The sequence below is a fragment of the Bombus pyrosoma genome, linkage group LG16 (assembly GCF_014825855.1).
Source record: "Bombus pyrosoma isolate SC7728 linkage group LG16, ASM1482585v1, whole genome shotgun sequence".
In the NCBI taxonomy this organism is placed as follows: domain Eukaryota; kingdom Metazoa; phylum Arthropoda; class Insecta; order Hymenoptera; family Apidae; genus Bombus; species Bombus pyrosoma.
Genome location: NC_057785.1, coordinates 5,999,341 through 6,020,642, shown reverse-complemented (window position 1 = coordinate 6,020,642; position 21,302 = coordinate 5,999,341). Strand labels below are relative to the sequence as shown.

Genomic DNA, 21,302 nt, shown 5'->3' with positions numbered 1-21,302 from the left:
AAATTCCCTAGAGTGTTGCAGCGTCTGCTAAGCGTCATTAACAGTCCAGCCACGTTATTCCAGCCACGTTTAACCCAAAAAACAAAAGATTGAAGAGGGTTACGAATGAAGAGGAGACAGAGTACAACAGAGGCAGAAACCGTTTTAGAAAGGGTTGTTTTTCCTCGTCAAGTAAGCTCTCGCCCTAATGCGCTCGTGGAATATGCACTGGTCTGGAACGACGAAAAAGCTCAACAGTTCCTAGCCTGGCTAAACACGGAAACAGGCGGCAGCGTCGTTTCTAGGAAACATATACATGTATAGAACTTTTCATGCGTTGCAATTAAGGACATCAAATTAAGCCGAGTTTTCAAATCATTACCGCGCATCAAAGAAGAAATTTGTGAAAAATTCATCAGAATTTTAAACACCTGAGGCATTTCGCTTCTCTTGCAAGAGTGGTACGTTTAGTTTCAACGAATTTTTTGTTGCGGAGAAACTGTTAAAATATAGGTGTGTATACAAGAGGGAATGAGAAAGGAGAATTACCTATCATTTTCGAGCTATTCAGTAAGTTCTGGTCGTATATTATGTTACGTTTCTTTAATTTTCTCTCGTTTTCCAAGCTTTGTAAAATTCTCTAGTACATTATTTTCGATATATAAATAGATATTGGTTATTTTCAGACAATTCTTGATGTTTAACGTTTTAAGGTTAGAAATGAAAAAATCTTCGACCGTTGGATTTCTCAAATCTTCTCTAACTTTCCAAGCTTCGCGAGACTCAAATACATTCTTAACGCAAGTACCTATTATTCATTTTCAAGAAACTCTTAAACATTTTGAGGTTAAGAATGATAAATCTTCGATTATTACACTTCTCCAACGTTTCCTAGATTTTCAAACTTTGCACGAATTTATTATTTTCCCATTTTCTGCCGTCCAAATATATGCTATTCGTAATTAATTAATTTTTTAATCTGTTGAGTTTAACTAACCTCAATTTTCTGAAGCCAGTTAAGGAGGTTAGGGCGCACGTTTGATTCTGCCCATTTTGATTTTACTTCTACCTTAAGCAATTAAATTGTCCCAGTTAAAATAACAATTAAACGAACGATAATAATTAGAAAAGGTAATTGAAATAGAAAAATTAATCCAATTCATAAAGATCGTACAATTAAATAAAAAAGTAAAACAACCGAAAGGCGCTTCTTAATTTTGAGAAAATAAATATGCTTAGTGGAGAGTTAAATTAAATTTTGTTTAGTAGAAAATGTTGACTGTGTTAGCGGAATAAAATTGATCAACGTTCTCAGATGACAACACCTGGTGACGCTTAATCATTCGGTTAATTGATGGGACGTTCATGGAATTTCGGCTGGGATTTTATGAAGTGAATGATTGATTTCTGTCAGCCAGTGGGTTTTAATGTCGATAGAAATTCTCACGGGAATTACCGGAATACCGTGGCCTGCATTGGACATCTACAATTCAAAATACAATAAGACAATTTATCAAAGTAGAAACTCACCTTTCTTTTATCTCAATTGAACAAAACGTGTGATATACGATCGTAATACCAAACATTGATTCCTTTTTATTATGTGCTTTCATAACAACGTCAGCTATCAATTTTTAATATGGAATGACGTAATTTATTAACAAAATAATAGCCTGATAATCAATGATATATGAAAGAGCATTAAAAATGATTCAATCCTCGATATCGGAATAAATTGGTGTCAAAATTTTTGCAGCTTATAAAGTAGTCGTATTTAATACGATAACTATAAAATACTTAAAACAATATCGTCTGTGATCAATCTAAATTCAGTAATATAATCATGATAATCGAAAAATCGTTTTCATTGTTAGCAAAATAAATGTAAAACAAATGAAAACATTTAAACGATAGAAAATGGTGTAGATATTCACATCAGTAATAATACTTAATAAAACTTAAGAATATAGCAATATGCAATTTTTCAATTTCATGCAATTTAGTGTTCGACATTTAAATCGTCAAATTTTTCAAAATATCAAAATTTTCATTCAATATTAGAATATAGTGACGAAATTGGTTACACCATTAGAAAGGTAAGTGATACAACCAAGAGAAAAGAAACTAGCAGCTCTCCACGAGAGATGTGGTCACCTAGAGGACGTTTTAAGTTCCTAACGACAGCTATTTTATATCACCAGCCATTATCTCCGATACGTTGACTTTATTCTGCCGTTTCAAATGGCTAAATTCGTCTTTACGTGAATGTAATCCGATCGGTAGATCCGCTTTCATGCAACGACCTTCTGATGTGTATTTCGAAATTAAGATCTCGCGATACGGCGCGTATCGAAACGAATTCCAGAGATACCAGGACACTGCAGAGACTCATTGGGATCAACAGAGCCGTACTCGGTCGATAATATGCGTCTTTTCAATGTAAACGTTTCATTAAAAGAGGTACAAAAGTGGTGGCGAAGGAGAGTAGATTTCACCTCGAAAGAGAAGGAAGTTTGTATACAGAAAAGATGGAACTTTTGAGATTTTGAGATATGCAGTGATCGATGGCACATGTTGGGAAGTTAGAGTTCTAGAAATTTTGGTTATCGGAAATTTGTGAATGAGAAAATCGAAATTCCCTAACAGAAATGTTAATTCTCGGTGAATATGAGATTCCTGCTTCCGAGAATAGGATCTTTCCTATTCATTTTAAATATAAATTCTGCGACTTATTATTTATATACGAAAGATGATTGTGCTTGTAAAATTATAAATAAATGGATGAAAAAATATTTGATGTGAAGATTTGTAATATTTTGAAAAACAATATGTTTTTAAATTAAATGTTAAACATTTGTTATGTAAATGTTAATTTAAAAATTTGCTTTTGCAGAGATGTCACACTGTTTTTTATTTTTACTGTTTTTTTTTTATGCTTAAGCTTATGTTACTAAACTTATATCAATCTTATTATAAAAAATCCACCTTTACGATTTCGATATTTACTCAAAATTATGAAGAAATATAGATTTGATTAAAAAGCACGGAATCTGTTGAATTGTTTGCTTTAACCCTGTGAAATCAGGAACGGAGTGAAAAAACTGTAACCATAGCCATTACTTTTCATTTCACGACGATATTGAACATCGTTTCTTATACTTTTCCACCCCTGTTTCACATTTTATTTGCGAAGGGGTATGTTTGAATTTGCCACGAAATTTATTTGAGCGCTGATCCATCGTGGAACTTTGCCTACAGCAAATAAACGTTGATTTATTTTTTCTCCTTTTTATCATTTCATTTTCCAGCAAAGAATTTATCTCGTATTTATTCATGAAATATTATTTAAGAATATGTGTATATATTGAAATTTCTAAAATTTATATTTCTCAATCGACGAATCTTTCACAATCCCCATTTCCTTAGTAATTAAAATCTCCAACATACAAATTCTCCAATAATCAAAATTTCCAATATCTAAATCTTCCGATAATTTCCACTGTACCAGTTCTTGATTCTGCACAAACTTCTACAATACAAATTCCCCGATAAATAAAATGTCTAAAATTCAAGCCTCTGTACATTCTCACTAGCTGGTGATAATTTCAGGAAGCAAACACGCTTCATAGTGAGATACATAAATTCCCCAGAAAGCTATTAACATAGCGGTTACATTATTTTATTTGAACGATTGCAGCGCTGGAAATATTTTCCGCTGGACTTTAGCTGGACTAGATGGCGATACTGACAGTTTTTATTTGTTACAACGTTGGCACAATTGCCAGATAGGAAGACACTTGATCATCCTAACCTTTGTTCAATGAATCCAACGGGTGATTTCTTCGAAGAAAATTTCCATATTTACGAGACTGCAAGAAAAGTACGGCGACGAATGGTTATCGACGAACGAATGAGTTAGATGTCCGCCGAATGGGCTGATATCTCTTGCGGACGCTTAATAACTGTCCTTACCAGGGCAATATCTCCTATGAAAACTCCCTATGGTCGTGTTTAAACCAATTAAAATCGCTTTATAAATCAATCGAGAGATGGAACCCGCAAGTTTTACGTTACAGGATACCACAGGACGACGTTAAGTGGCTTAAAATTTATGTCTCGTAGTAAAAGTTTTGTAGAAAATTGGTATCTGCACCGACCACGCAATTTGTCTTAGATATAATACATTTTTTCCAGTAGTTTTCAATTATATCCTTTATTAAAATTTTCTAATCTTCAATTCTTTCCTCATTGTCAGCAAACTTATTACAAATTTGCCAATTGGTCAAAATCATAAAAGTACTATTGGTAATTACAATTATAAAATTGTTTAAAATTATTTGAAAATTGTTTCAGACAATTCTCAGTAGTAGTTTGAGATACCTGATACTTTCAAATATTCTCAAATATCTTAAAATACTACAACGACCATTCAGATGCTATCAAATACTTTTAACTGCTACCGTTTCAGTTTGGATTTCCAAGAAATTGTTATCTTTGAATCACGCTGGACAATTTAATCTAATTTCAGATACTGTCAAGTGCTTTCAATTATATTCTGACGTACTATCAAAGTACAAACATACATTTTTCAATGTACTACCTTTTATATTATTTAAAATACCATCTTTTAATATACTTCCATACTAACAATGTGACATCAGTATTACCTAACCTATCACTGCAATCTGTACACCAAAAATAACGTTAATAGAAATCCATAATTTCATAATATCAAATTTCAAAATGGCCGCAAAGTGGATATGCACATAATCGCACTTCATCAACAGTCCTCCTTCAAACTTTCCTACTCGATAGAGGCCATTGATTTAAATCGTTCTACCAAAACACGGTGCAACTGATAGTGTTCTACGCAGTGACTATTACACAGTGAGACCAGAGATGATAGAGGAGAAGGCAAGCATTAGGCGATTGGTCGAGAGTTAAAGCACTCACGTATGGTGAAACTGTGATCCCACCAGTCAGTCCGGCAGAGATAAGCCTTCAGGTCGTCCGCTGTTCGTGCCACTATAACTACAGGCGGTGCAACCAGCGTGCGGATGCTCAGGAACACGCTGAATGTCATCACGATGACGCCCAGTCGCTTCAGCAGACTTCCATCCGTTATCTTCACCGCTTTCGCCGATTTCACTCGGAATATCACCGATATTCTGCAAGCAAAATCCGTCAACATCTGGTTATCGTCTATTATTAACCCAGGATTTTGGGAATAAGGCAATATTCAATAGGAATTACGGGAACGCTGTTTATTGCCAGATTCGGACAGTTCTCTCAATGAGCAAACGTGAAATCTTCAATAGCCAGGTTTCAGCCGATAGACAATGACAAGGTTTGTGTACTAGTCTCTGCTACTATAGCTCTTACAGTTACTATATATTTTTTTTATATTCCCTATAGAGCTCTTTATAATCCCTAGATTCTAGGGATTTCTTGGTTTTTAGATATCAAGGTATTTTGAAGGTTTGCAACTATGCATTATTTTGGGATTTTTATGGTCTTTTTATGAAGATTGGTAGCTTTTCTTGCTGTATGACATCCTCCTGATATTTTGGGTTAACGCTGGAGCTGCCTACCATGGTGGTCAGAATTATAAAAACATGGGAGACTTACAGTGGTGTATTTTCTTTTTATTCTTTTGATTATTATTCTTCAAGTGGACCTAGAATTCTTATTGATTAGTGATCATCTATTTCGTTTCTAGATTAGTAGCTAAATTACTGAGAGAATCCTTGCTATCTCTGTCCTAGTTTATAAAATGCTCGAACTCCTTCAATCACTGTGCTAATGGACCAAGAATTACTGTGGACCACTATGATTCTCTATCCTACGCCCAGGTACCGCCTAGATGACTCTCAGACTATTAAATAACTTCCTAAACGCTTCCACGAAAAGGACACTTGTACTAAATGTTCAAGATCTTCCAATTTTTTCCGAAACTGAATAGAAAGTCTCTTAAATGCTCCTTAATCTCTGGCCCTTAAAATAGTGGGGCAAGTAGAACATCGCTATCGGAAGGATGCAAGGATGCTCGAGATTTACTAGCGTGGCCGTTTTCCTGGCCAATAGAGCGTGTTCAAAGGATGCGACCTCAAGGATGAAATCTGTTCCGAGGAGTGCACTTGTGTCGATAAAGGCAGCGACACAAGAAAGTCTGGAAAAAAGCTGTTTTCGCTGGCGGAACGAAGGAGAATCCACCTAAGTGGGCTTGACCTTTGATAATCGTCTCAGAGGTTCATTCGACGATACATCTATCAGCAAGAGTATCGTACTACAGAATTTACGTCTTGAAACAGGCTGATGATTTGATACATTTTAAAGTCCCATTTATGGAACCTCAGATTCGTTTCCGTACATTTTAATCGATCCTGGATTTAATTTGTTCCTGGATTTTCATTTGTTTTGATCAGCGAATTTGCAAGATTCTCCCAACTGAAGGGGATCTTCGAAAACCCGAGGAAAGTCTCTTTTTCGCCAATTTCCATTCTTAGGTCAGACCATCTCCAAAAGGAGAAGCTTCCCTGTCCATTGCAGTTAGCTAAACGTTGGAATCCTTCTCCACTTGGATACCGTTTAGAGTCGGAAGCATCAAAGGGTATTACCATAATTACCATGATTACCAGTATAACCACAGCAAACTTCAATTAACCGTAGCAATACTAAGTGTAACACTGTTCAGTGAGAATGTTCAAGACGAGCCAGTTTAGCATCATCCTTTGAGATGGGCTGAACTGAAAACTGTGTCAGTTGTACTGTATTTGGAATGGCTGTCAGTTTATGACTTGGACAACGCATCATTCACATCATTTTTCGACAAAGTCCGAATTGCCTACCTGCCCAAGCTGTAAACCTTACGATGCTGACCTCATTAAGAGGCTAAAAAACAGCTTAAGTGCCCGATCAGTCAGGGCAAAGGTGAACAGCTGGCGATACCAAAGGATATGCGCCCACGAGAAGACAATAAACCATGGAAAACCAGGGTCCGGGAAGTCAGTATATAACGATGATACGAAGCTTCTGGTGAGAGTAGCAGCAACATCCTACCACAGTCTTCATCAGAGCGTCAAACTCTTCGTGTATACTAAAAGTGTAGATAAATTACCAAACCATACCAATATTCGATATACCTAATTTACCTCTATCTTGAGCGTTAATCTCGTTCAAGGTTATATCAACCGGTCAGTTGAACCTGACCGATCTCTGATGACAGAAGCCTGTGCTGACCACAACAGTGCTAAATGTATCAATGTTAGCTGGGACAATCTGAGTCCTAAAAGCCTTAAAACTCTCGCTCATCGATCCCTTTGACAAACAGCCGGCGACGTTCTCAGATTGCTTCAAACAACAGTCTCCGCCTTGATCAAACTGTCGAGTTTTCCCGCGAGAGCTCTACCTATTTAACAAGATGCAGATTAAGTACATCCACTGGCTCGGTCTAAGATTCAACAGTCCGAGTTTCCATTCGCAGTGAAACACGATCTTGGTCGAGGAAACGGAGCGTAGAATCGACGATTACAATGCACCACATTCTGCTATACGATCGTTTCGTTTGCCTAAGGAATCCGTTTAATTACTTGTACACCTTGGTTGACCCAGTTGTCGTGACCACTGGAAGCGATCCTCGAGGCGAATAAGAACCTCTGATAGCAAGCTACCCAGTCTGAGGGAAAAGTTTCGCCATTGCTCTAGGGAATCGGCCAGGTCTTGGGCAAGATCAATGTGTCGTTGGTGCTAAACACAGGTAACAGGTGAATCTTGAAGCGGCTAAGTGGAAAATTGCAGCTGCTAAATCCTGGTCGACGATGAAAACTTCTTCTACTCTACATTTGAACATTATCAATTTGCTTTACAGTATTGTTAACATTATTCTGAACTTATTTCATCATATTAGTTCATTGTTGTTAATATTAATTATTAAGATGACGAAGACTCGTTTAATCCTTGTTTGATTGTGGGTATGGTCGAACTGGGTTTAGAAATTTGTACCAAGGGTTCTCAATCTGTGTTACAAGGTCAGGTAAAAAAATTCCTTTTGAGGAATTTCTTGCGTGGGTAGAATGTCTCGCAAGGTTGAGAATTTTTATCGACTACGTTTTGAAAAAAATTCAAATAAATTGAAATATTCAACATTTACAGCAATGGCTCTTATCCCGTTCCTTGTAACGTTGTCAATTTTTATTAATTAATTAATATTAATTGAGAGACGATAGAGTGCTCTCAAATATTGTTAATGAATCTTGGAAATTCAGAATTCAGTAACGAAATATTGTTTTTGCCAAAAGTAAGCAGCTGTCCACATATTGGGTTGGCAACTAAGTGACTGCGGGTTTTGTCAATGCCATCTATTGACAAAACCCGCAGTCACTTAGTTGCCAATACAGTACTTCTGTACATTTGCTTTTGGAGGGTCGGTTTAATCAGTGTAATTATCGCAAATTTTCGAGTATCAAAGGAAAATATGCCTAAGGGAGTATCGACGATGATTAATGGAGCTTTGATTATCAGTCGGACGAAAATAATATTCCTGGCGACATTCAGGCAAACTTTCCTCACTTTCAACTTTCGTCAAAGAACCCAGGGGCTGAGGATTAATCCAGCCTGAAGGCAGAGGGCCATGAATTATTCTGTTTTAGTTCTGTGTCGTCGGTTAAGTTAATATTCCGCGCGAGTTTGCCACTTTTCGTCGCCGATACAAACAAAATACAACGGCTCGTCCCGTGGCAAGTAAATTACGAGTTTGTAAAATATTGAAGATTCAAACGGGAGAGACAGGCGAGAACTTTGGGATCGCAAGCGCAGAGTTTTCATCGGAATTGGATTATTTTTAATCAGCAGGCAGCTTTACCGGGTTTGATCGGAGTGGTGGCAAGTTTGGTGAAATTTAGACCGCGTATCTCGAAAGCTTCGTTTAAAATTATTACCTGATGCGCGTCACGAAATTCTTTAAAAGCGAGAAGAAGCTTGAAGAGCTTCGAATTTAGGGTTTTAAATCATGGGAAATTCTTATGGCGATAATTAATTCGATAATGAATAATTTTTCCCATATATTTAGCTTCTGCTAATATTTTAATTCCTGAGTGTTAGAATATTTATTATATTAGTTTGCATATTAAATTTAATTTTATAATATTAAACATAACATATTTAAGTTTTGAAATATTATAACACACAGATTCTTCAAAATTGTGGATATCAGATTATTGATTTTTCGATCAGTGAAAGCACAGAGTATTTGCACAAAATTGACTTTAATTTGCAAAAAAAATAAAAATTACTATTTTTGTGACTGTAACATTTGGTTTATAGTCATTCAGATGCGCATAAAACAATGGAACATATCTTTTCCCCTTTGAAATGTCACAATTTGGAAAATTAGAAAACCAGATTTCCACATGTTTTCTCTTTGAAACGTCCGAATTTGGAAATTAGATAATAGAAATTATAAAACCGAATTTCCTATTCCCAAACCTTTTCCCCTTTGAAAAGCCGCAATGTGAAAAATTGGCAAACCGAAATTTTATTATTTTCACGTATTTCCCCTTTGAAATCTAACAATATACAAAAATACATCTCTCGGTTTCATGTAGCGATCGAGTTCTCAAAATGACATGATACTACGCGGGTGGGAGTTAATAGATGATATCATGAAACTTCTCAAATTTCGTGGAACAATCGGTTAAGCAAGACAAAAGGAAACAGAGACGTGATCAGAGAGGTAATTTACAGTTTCCAGCCGGAATTTCTAATTATGTGTGTCGATTTCTCGTGTAAGTCAAGCCTGTACATTAGCTGGCTGAGTCGACTTCCGTTAATTATAACTTGCAGCTTCTGACAAAGTTGCACGTCGTGTCGATTAAGCGGCAACTTCGGCTAAATAACATTAGAATGCCGGAAACAAGGACTGGGTGTAATGGCGAGCGTACTAGTAGACGAAGAAAGAGAAAGTTTAACAGTGGACCCAGTGTAGCAAGTTTAACAGCAAGTTTCAGGGCCTCAATTAATTGTGTTAGCTCCGACAACGAAGAAAAGTACATCGTCCACAGGATATTACAGCAACTTGCCGGTTCAAGGGTCAATTTTGCTTCAAATGGCAGTTTAGATTACATTAATACGGCGTTAGTGAATATTGATAGTTCTTACATGATTTGAAAAAATATCATGTGACTTTAGTGAATTTTCTATGACTCAAACTATTTAAATAAATTTCCCCATGAATCAGATTAAATTTCAATTAGGCTTGAATAAATTTTCTTGTAACATTTCCATGTCATCGATAAATTTTCTTATGACTCAAACAACATTTCCATGACTCCAATAAATTTTTCCGCGACTCAAATAGGATTCCTATAGCTCCAATAAATTTTCCTTTGACTCAAATAACATTTCCACGATTGGAATACATTTTACTATGACTCAAGTAACATTTCCATGACTTCAATACATTTTTCCGCGACTCAAATAGGATTTCTATAGCTCCAATAAATTTTCCTCTGACTCAAATAACATTTCCACGATTGGAATACATTTTACTATGACTCAAGTAACATTTCCATGACTTCAATAAATTTTCCCGAGACTCAAATAAGACTCCCCTTCAACCACGGTTATTTTTTCCGCCTTTTCAAGCTTCTTTCAAGTTTCGATGCTTTCCATCTCACTAACTTCTGCCATTATCGAAAGAAAGAAATCGGAACGTGCCGTACACGGAAATCGTCATCCATCCTTCAACCCTTTAAAATAGATCAATGTTCCACGATGAAAGAGTGTTTTATCACTCGACTGGCGAAGAATACAGTAAAAGGACAGAATCGTGCTCACTTGGCCGAGCTTTGTTCGTCGAAAACGAGGTGCAGTCCGAATGGCTTACGAATTCCAGAGGCGAGCCACGAGAGCGTACTTTTATTTCTCTTCTTCGCAAGCGAAATGGGCTGGGGCATGAAAGTAGAGGCAATCTTTGTCCCGGAATCTCCGTGCCCGACGGAAATCCTGCAGCTGCTCTTGAAACCAGCGATCTCGTGAGAAAAATCTTCGCAAAAAAGGAGAAGAAAACGAAAGGAACGATACATTACTCGTTGGTCGACGAAGCCACCGCTAGGAACTACTGACCTTCTTTTTTTCACGTTTCAACCCTTCGGAGCAACTGAGTCAGAGGGTTGATCAGTGGAAATCTATCGAACGCGAGAAGTCGGGGACAAAAGGAAGAGAATGGAGACAGGACGATGCACTTCTAACCGTGGGAAACGATTCTTTCGATTCTTTCCAACTGGGGGATGAAGTGCGAAAAGTGCCACTGTTTCATCGAGTAGATTCTTTCGAGATCGAGGAAAATTGGCTCAACATTGTAAGTTGGAGAATTGCGACAGACGAAATTTTTCTGACGTGTGACGGAAAAGGGAAATCTGATTGAAGAAAAAGATGTTTTCTTTTAGTTGTGGGAAAAGTGAATGACCTATGCGAAGTTCGGTGGGATTGGAGAGAGGTGGTGTAACTTTTGGAAGAAGATATTGATAGCTCAAGATGTGTCCCAAGTATCGGTAAGTCATGGAAAATTATTGTGAGTCATAAAAAGCCATTTTGATCCATAGAACATCATTTAGGTTTATTTAAAATCGTTTAAAGTTGAGGAAAATTTCTTGGCATAGAGACGAATTTTTCTATTTAAATATATGAGCTATTAGTATTCAAAGGAAAGTTATTCTAAATCAGTACAAATCACTCTGAAGTATGGAAAATATTTTGGTGTTGAGGAAAATTCGTTATGGATAAGAAAACTATTTCGATGTAATTTAATAGTAAGAGTGTGAAATCTGTACAAATTGCTTTGACGAGTCATGGGAAATTATTTCGAGGAAACATGATTGACTCATGGAAAATCGTTTGAAGTAGAGGAAAATTATTCTGACTTACGGAATGTCATTTTCAATAAGTTAAAATAATCATGTTATTCAGATTAGGTTTAAATCGATTTAATTTTTGGCTCATATGAAGCTTAAAATCAAAATTCGTGGATTTCCATTTGCAATAAGATTCACCTTAAATATAAAGCAAACATTAAAGTGCTACTAAAACTTTTCCTAACTATTCTATTAATTCCTCGGAAAATTATACAATTACATAATATGAAATATAGTATTCAAAACTCGTCAGAACTGTTGGTTATTTAGGAATCCTGTAAGGAAATTAAAACGTACAACCACGTAATTTTCCGTACGCGTGTCAGTGTGCAAATTGGAATTGTAATTTGAGTGAAGTGGATTCCCATTTGCAGAGCAAACATCGTTCGTCGGATCTTAGTATGGCACATGGAATTAAACATTTCCAACAACGCTATTTGTACTCACCGCCAAGTCTTTAACATGAGAGCTCCATAGGTGAGAGAAAACCCAATCTCCCTCAACCACACACGCACTGTACAGGTTATGACGTTCGGACGAGGATACATTACTATCGTCTGAAACAAAGAAGTTGATTTCCATTTACCATAATTCAACGTCTGCAGAGAAAAGTTAGATTCACTGAGAAATTCGAGTTTTTTTTATGAATTCTCATAAATTGAATTTTTCTTGGCATCATAAGGGGCATCACTTAGAACCGAAAATATTCAATTTAATAAAGGCAGATAGTATTGACAGAATCATACTTCTTAGATTTTTCCTTTACAGCGCGCCATTATGGTTTCACAATATTTATCACGACAAATATAAAAGTAACCGTGAAAAGAATAAAAATGGCAAAAATTGAAAATAGTTTGGATGTAACGATAATTAAAATTACAATAATTTATAGGAACCTTCCATAAATGTATAAAAATCCACAGTTACTAAACGCGGGAAAGAAAATTCCTATGAAACAAACACCGTTAAACAGAAGATATAAAATCCCTACGATGCAATTATTCTTATAATCTAATGTTTCGAGAAATTAAACGAACGAGAAGTTCTCTCAATTCTTCACATTCTTTCTTTTCGACAGGAGAATTTCTTTCTTGTTCTACGGCTACATCGCATGAGAATAATTGCTGATAGAGAAAGAATGTTTTTCATGGAAGAACGCGAACTCGCGTGCCGCGTCACGCTACGATTAGGTTAATTTTCGTTTGAGCGGCGCTAGTATCGCCCTTGCCCCGCCATTTTCGTGTCGACAGATCGCCGGTTTCACGGTCAAACAAGAAACAAGTGTGCTCGATTGCCGGATAAAGACTTCCGAATAAACTTATCAATTGCATTTTATACAAGAACAGCCCACGCTATTCAGCCATTCGGCTGTTTAAGCGGCTCTCAAATTATACGGTCCACCACTAGCGATTTATTCGTATTAAAGGCATCAATTGACTTTGTTATTATTCTTTATAACCGCCGTGCGCTTCAGTATTTGTTGCCTATTTTAGCTCTTCATCTTATATTTTGAGGTTAGGTTTCAATTTGCTTCGGGATAGAACTTAATTTGGTTTGATTCACTGATTTTGGTTAGATGTAGTTTAGGTCCGCTTCAGATCTGTTTTGGGACAGATTTTAGTCGAGTCTATGTAATATTTGAATAAGATTAGATTCAGATTAAATTCTGATTTGTAAGTTAAGTTTAATTAGATTAGATAAATGTTTTAATTGAAGGTTTCTTTGGTTATATTGAATATACTTTTAGGGAGAAATGGCACTATAGCTCTTTTCTTCTGGTTAGTATTTTAGAACGAAGTGACATTATCGTGGTTTTTCACTGATCATTCTTTTAAGAAAAAAATGTCATCATACCGGTTTTCTTTCTTATTTTATATTGAAAACTGCATGTTACATGAGAATATTTTCGTACGTGTCTAATATAGTTCCTTTTTGTTTCAGTATGTAGCACACACAAAGTGTTTACATTAATTTTTCTGTATTTTTTTAAGAAGAAAAAATAGAACTATTATTTTTACAACCCACGTTTAAAATAAAATTTCGTGAAAATGTCGGTAGAGTATGTTACTTACCGTGCAGTATATGAAAAATGCACCTAGTACAATAACGCGTAGAAGAACAGGGCTTGCAGCTCTTACCACCTGCAACCAGAAAAAATCACCAGAAAATAAAATACCAGCTTCAAGCATTTTTACGACTATATCATTAAAATAATAATTTATTATATCTTTAAAATTCATTATAATTGTCTGTTTTATTATCCACCATTAAAATTATTGATCTTCTTTAGGATGAGAGCGTAGCAATATATAAAATACACGAAATAAGCGGTATATTTTATTATTTACGTAATTAATTGTATCTATAGGGAATATTTAACAATATAAAAGCTCGCTTTTGTCGATTTATAATTATTTGTAGATAATTTGTTTAATCAATAATTATTGACAGTAAAAACATTGTTTTGTTACTGGTTAAAGAATGTTAATCTACTGAAATGGCAGGTCGTTAATGAATTCGTTTGTCAAATACACAGCCAATTAAAAAACAAACAAGGAATTGCCGAATGAAGAATAGAATATTGGTAACAGTAAAAATTCCAATGATATCGCTTTTTTCCATCGATTGCAGACTATTGAACATTATCGGAAATTGGAAGATTTTCCGTTTCGCGTTGCTGTGCACGGTTTTAACTTTCAATACCCACATCATAGGTCATAGGTCAGTAGAATAATTCAGGTTATATTTTGTATTAAAAAACGTAAAATTATTTCAGAAGAGAAGATTGTCATCTTCAAATTTTAGGGGAATCCGATCCGAGACAAATTGAAATTATCCCAAGACAGAAAATATCTGACATGAAAATCAAAGCATACATAATAATTTATAAAGGAAAATACGAATCAAGCTATGTTAGAATTAATTCAACGCGTTTCGTTCGCCTAAACGTCGAACGTTCATCATTAACAACATAAGTTAAGCATCTATTGGATTGGCAACTAAGTGATTGCGGACTTTGTCATTAGGTGGTAATAGCAAAATCCGTAATCAGTTAGTTGCCAAGCCCAACCTAACCTCAAACTGTCACTTGACGAGGCAGAAAGTCATCAAACTGATAATTATAATATTGGGTTGGCAACTAACTGATTGCCGACTTTGCCACTACCACCTAATGACAAAGCCCGCAATCACTTAGTTGCCAACCCCATAAAATTATTTAAAACGCAAAAATACAATTCACACGATGATACTTAACACAGGAATTAAAATAATTCCATGCAAACCCATCGATATACAAGAACATGCGAGTAGAAAATATTTGTCAATGTTCAACAAATGGCGCAGAAAAAATATTTCAACAATTTGAACAAATTGGACGACAGCCACTTGAGAACCACTGACAAAGAAACGATTTACTCTGGCAACTAGAGACAAAGCTCGATGAAGAAGGGGTGGGCCGACGGATTTTTAATTGTCCAAGAGTTTCTATCAACTACTCGCTGCCTTCCACCCCCCTTCACCCTTTTCGTCCGTGACATAGTTTACGCAAGAAACAGACACATTATCGGAACTGCGGGGGGTTGAGTCCGTTAAAATAGGAAATCGGAAGTTGGCGAATTGCATTGGACGAGGAATAACTGCAGTCAGTGCTGAACTTGCCAGACACAATGGGAACCGGTGCCTTTCACAGAATGCTTTTAGTTTCTTAATCCGACAAGATTTCGTGGCTCCAACCCCTTTACCTCTTCGAGTTGCGTCGATAAGCGACTCTTCCTTCTCAGCTTAATATCGTCCCATTTACTTTAACTCTGTCCAACAGTTTTTTTTTATTTCTTCTCCTATTTTATCCTTTTCTCGATTTTCCCATTCGATGAGTTTCGCTCAAGTCAAACATCCGGCGGGGGACGGGGGGGATGGAGCGCTGTACGACATCTTCAGATACAGCAAATTATATGAATACTGGGGTGGTTTCTGTGGAAAATGTTTACGTGTACATTGTGCATTTTTACGTAGTTTTGTATCTTCGTAGACTATTGTATGGTTGGCAACTAAGTGATTCCGGGTTTTGTCATTAGATGGCATTGACAAAACCCGCAATCACTTAGTTGCAATAGAAATGAAATTAAATAGGCAGATATTTGTTTCACCTGTTTGTAATTTCTGTTAATTATTAATTATTAAATATTGTAACTTCTATTTATATATATATATATATTAATATATAAATAATATATAAATATTTAATGGTAATAAAATAATTGTAAAATATTGGAAATTATAAATGTTAGATTCAAATTCATCTTTTTGTGGATGCGATTAAAGAGATTTTACTCGGAGATTGTTCATTCGTTGTATTAATTGGAAATTAATTAAATAAAAATAAATAAATTTTATTAGAATAGCAATACTATCACACTGCCTCCTAATGATCATGATTCAATATATCTACAATATATATATATATCATATTTTTCTTATATTATAGTCTTCATATACAGCAACCTAATATTATTCCTCAACGATTCAGCGCAATATTTGTCACTTTCGATTTCCACAATCTCTGTCAAGTCAAGTGACAGAGAAATCGAAGAATCGACGAAAATAATTGAAACTAAATAAAAGAAGATAGACTTATCAGGTTTTTATATTCTACATCTTTACACATATCAATTTGTTACATTAATAATATAGAAATACTAATTGCTAAATTATAAGAATAAATTGTACAAATTATGAAAATAATTTATAAACAATTTTCTTAACGATCCACCGGAATATTATTATAAGAATGTTGGTGGATCGATCGACGATAGCTGCTATATCTGGTTATGGTTACGAGAAACTCGACGAGTGGTCCCATAATTCGCGTCGATTGCAGGAACATGTACAATATGTACAGTCGTGTTTAAATATTTGCCATCGAGCAAAATATTTGCAGCTCGCCGTGCATTCGTTTGAACAGCATCCCTGCAATGTTTCGCTTGGAATTCGGATGGAATAATATTGGCCAGCCTGGCTACGCATCGGCCTCCATCGAGTCAGACTTCTTCCTTCGTTTCTATTGGGTTGGCAACTAAGTGATTGCGGGTTTTGTCAATATCACCTAATGACAAAATCCGCAATCACTTAGTTGCCAAGCCAATAGTTTCTATTTGAGAAACTATGAAAATAGCCTCCTGGTTTCGAAATATCATACGTTGTTCGATAACCTTGATAACGTGCTTTGCTACAGATGAAATCAACTGACAGAGACAAGGGAAAAAATTAGTTGCGCCTTCGCGTCCACGTGTGAAGTCCGGTCGGTTCCAGTAGCATAGGTCTGTCAGTAGTCAGACGTTGCGAGTAGAGCAGCCGTGAAATATCCCAGGCGTATCAGTCACTTGTCCAATATTTCCCTTACAACTATAGTTCAAACAATTACTGTGAAGCTCAACCCATAAGCCGTAAGCTCTTCCTTCTTTATTTGCACAATATTACAAATGCTTTGTACAATATTAAAAATTACTTATATAACAGAATTAAGTTAAATGCTCATTTAGAAAATTTGTTCTGATTTTTGCTGAATGAATGGCGTGCGTGTGTTATTCGCAAATGTGAATTGATGAGATTGTGAATTGATAAATATGGAAATCATAAACGACAGAATAATTGTTAATTAGAACAGTGAATTGAAAAATGTGAGTGCAAATGAATCTCCTAAATGTTTAATTCTGAACGTACAACAGCATTCTCTCTTCGTTTTATATTCTATCTGATGTATCTGATTAAATGTGATAATTATTTCAATTATTTTTACATGCAATAAATGCAAAGGTACACCGATAAATTCCTGTAGCCAACGAATGTAGAGAATAACACTGGGTTAAATAATTCCTTGGAAGCATCTTATCCACAAAATGTCTCGTTTAAATGCATTAGTTTCCCTTTAGTGTGGCGTCTTTTATGGTATTCTTCTCTTGACACGCTGCACGATGCTTTCTCCCCCTTCTTTCTCCCGGGGCAAGCACTTTCCTTCCCTTTGAACATTTCCTTCGAGTGGCTTTTTCGACGGCTCCTTTTTCTCATTTCACCATCCTCGGTGACTTTTCACAAAAATATTTCGCTACGTCTTGCGATCTTAAATTTCATTAAAGTAACTCCTTTTACCCTCTACGTTGCCACTATCTCGCTGATTAAATGCGTTTCCGCCCTGTTCGCGTCCCGCTCGAAACCCATTTTCTCATTATATGTCGTTTAAATGCGCTTCTGCCGTTTCCACTCTTTATTTAACCTATTTCCCCTAACGATCGTATCTTATGGGGTAGCAGCACCCCTTTTGCCTCCACGCCAGTGTCCAACACGACACACTTATATATAGACATATTACAGACATACACATCGTGTATTTTACGTATAATTTACGTATAATTTATGCATTATAAATGTTATATGTGAACGTCGTGTATTTTACGTATTACAAATATACGAATATTCTAAATTCTATACAGCTAGAGTTCATACAATTTTCTATGAACATTTTCTACATTGTATGTAAAGTATTCCATAAACGATTGTTCGTTGAGAATCGTGAAAGTATTGTTTCATTGGTGATTTTTAAAAAAAATTTTTTATGCAAATTTATAACTTGAGAAATGCAACGTTAGTTTTGCAGTAACGCGCTGATGACTGCGGTAAAGCAGAGAAAAGTATAAACCATCGGGACGCTTTTACAATCAGTGCGGAATCGTCCCGCGGGAACCACATAAAAAATGTAATTTAATCCAGCGTTGAACACGCTGCTCGTGCTTAAAATGGGAAAATATCGCGACAATGTTCACTCGAATCTCCCAGGTTTACGATTATGGCTGCGGGATAGACTGTTTTCAGACGAATGGCGAACGTGTTTTCCGACAGCAGATGGTGACTATAAAGACTCAACCGGTCGAAATTTTGTGACTGTTACGTTTTGATCAATGATATTAGATGCTTATGATGATTTCATTATTAGAATTTCATTACTGGATTCGAAATTTCGTTCGCCAATCCAACACCGATGATTACGAGGTCGTGACGATCGAAAATTGGTGACTATAAAGTCGCAGCAATGAAACGCTGACAACTACAAAGTTACAGAAGTTGAAGATCGGAGACTATAAGATTGCAGTAGGATTAGAGACTGTAGATGCGCGGATATTGATGATCCTAAAGCTATCATGGTGAAAAATTGGTGATTGTAAGACTCCAGAAATTAACAGTCAGCGACTATAAGAAACGTGGAAAATGAAAACTGGAAGCTGTAAAGCTGTAGCAATTTGAAATTAACTATATGATCTATATAATTGTATGACTATAACTGTGAAATCCCATCAATTAAAAACTGTCGACTACAAAGCTACAGAGATGCAGGATTAATAACTATAAAGATGTAGCAATTAAAAATTGCTGACTGTAAGTGCGTGAAGATTGAAAATTGGTGATTACGAAGCTGCAACAATTGGAAATTGATGACTGTAACGTCGCAGCAAAAATCTGGCGATTACAAAGCAACAAAAGTAAAACATTGCTGACTATAAAGTCGCTACGATTGAAGATCGCTGACTACTATAGAGGCGCGGAAATCGAATATCGGTAAATGGAAGATGGTCGCAGCTTTTACGCGTTTTGTGTTCCGACGTCCTGCCGAGTTATCTTTATTTCACGCGTACAGTCACTCGCCAATGTCCGTTCCATCGGAAAAATACGCTCGCTAAGAAACAAGCACCGCAATTTTTCATTATTATAGCGAATTTGTCATTCGAAGAAAGCGTGTACGTGGTCCACTGGCAGAAATAATGAAAGTACATTCGTGCAAGTTTCTTTGGGTTTTATTTCGAAGAATCATGATTGTAATCTGAGTAGAGGTCCCATGGGAGATGATACACGCGATGGAAAGGCTTTTACTGATCCCTGGAACGATGACAGAAACCTTCGTTCGTTGAAGCTGGAAGAAAGTTGGCTGGAAAGGGTCGCGACCCTTAAAAGGGTCGTCCTGGATATTTCTGACCGCGATTATTTTTATTGAATATTTTATTGCCAACCTTTCAGCGTTTATTTATTTCTATGTAGCCAGAGGAACGTTTCTACTTCTTTCTTTTATCCCAGCGTTTGGACACCTTGTGCAATTTGATTAAAGCACTGATATTTATTTTATATTTTTAAAGTAATTTATAGGTATCATATATCCTGTATATTTATAATATATTGTATTAAATAAAGTCATAAGTTAATTCTGTCTTTCTATTATGGTATTTAGAGGAAAATTTGGAACGTATGTGAAAATATTCTAAAAATATGTAAAGGACTACAATCCTTCTACAATTTCTTTGCAAATTTCTGGAGAAGACGTCGTGTCGTCAATGTGAAACTTTCGTGCTTTTTCAAAAATATGTTTCAGTCAAATTGTTCATACAAATATTGTGAAATCTTTTGCGAGTTAAAAAAATGTTTTACAACGAATGAAGCAAGTAGTAACTTGAGGGAACATCTGGAGAATATACAGGGTGTCAATAAAATTTCCCAAGCAAATATTTGCGCAGTGTTTATTGCACGTTCTGTGTCTTCACGAATGGAAAAAGGTGGAAATTGTAGAATGAAATTTCAATAAATTGAAATGTATTTCCACAGCATTTACACAGTGTGTTTCCAATTTTCCTGTATATAGCACAATAAAAAATGAACTTCTGCGATGACTATTTAGAATACAAGCAATATATTCGTATATCATTATATATTATTGTTTGTATATCACAGAATTATCATATTTACAACATTCCACACATTTGTAAAATCTTTTAATAACATTTTTTAATAAAATCGAACGATAAATTTGTACGCACCAGAACATTCTTTTTTTTTCGTGTCTAGAATTGCACATTATAAATATTTTTCTCTGATATTTCGCGCCTGATAAATCTGCCTGAGCTACGGATTGATGGAACAGGCGGACGAGAAGAAAAATTAAAAAAACGGCGAAGCGAAGTTGATTGTAGCAACACCTCGTGCACCGCAGGACAGTAAACAGGGAGGATAAAAATTAAAATGGCTGTAGGACGGAAACGATACGCGTTATCGCTAATGAAATAGAAAATCCAGCTCTCAGAAAGCAAGCAGCGCAGTTCAGTCTGTATTAACAGCCCTCCGCTCTTATTTCCCCGGAGGTTTGTTACAAAGGAGAACCTCCATGATGCTGCTATATCCTTCCAATAAACGCAGTTACTCCATGCTCCTTAGCGAACGAGATTCCTTTTCCTCCTTTTTTACTTCGTCGCCAATGAGAGACATCCAACGTTTATCGATAAGTTGATCGAACTGTTCGAAGAACATTTTCGAAATAAACGAGGGATATTCGCGATTTATAAAATCATTCAATTTTATTTCTTCATATTAAATCTCAAT

The 21,302-nt window shown here is 35.9% G+C and overlaps 1 protein-coding gene across 1 annotated transcript in view; it reads right to left on the bottom strand.

Moving 5' to 3' along the window:
- Positions 1–21,302, bottom strand: part of LOC122576551 (probable G-protein coupled receptor 158) — a 160,631-nt gene that overhangs the window by 18,024 nt on the left and 121,305 nt on the right. The window contains exons 6-8 of the mRNA XM_043747012.1: positions 13,961–14,029; positions 12,336–12,445; positions 4,933–5,147 (exon numbers count right to left, since the gene is read on the bottom strand). Of these exons, the coding sequence (XP_043602947.1) occupies positions 4,933–5,147; positions 12,336–12,445; positions 13,961–14,029 (394 nt within the window). The remainder of the gene's footprint in view (positions 1–4,932; positions 5,148–12,335; positions 12,446–13,960; positions 14,030–21,302) is intronic.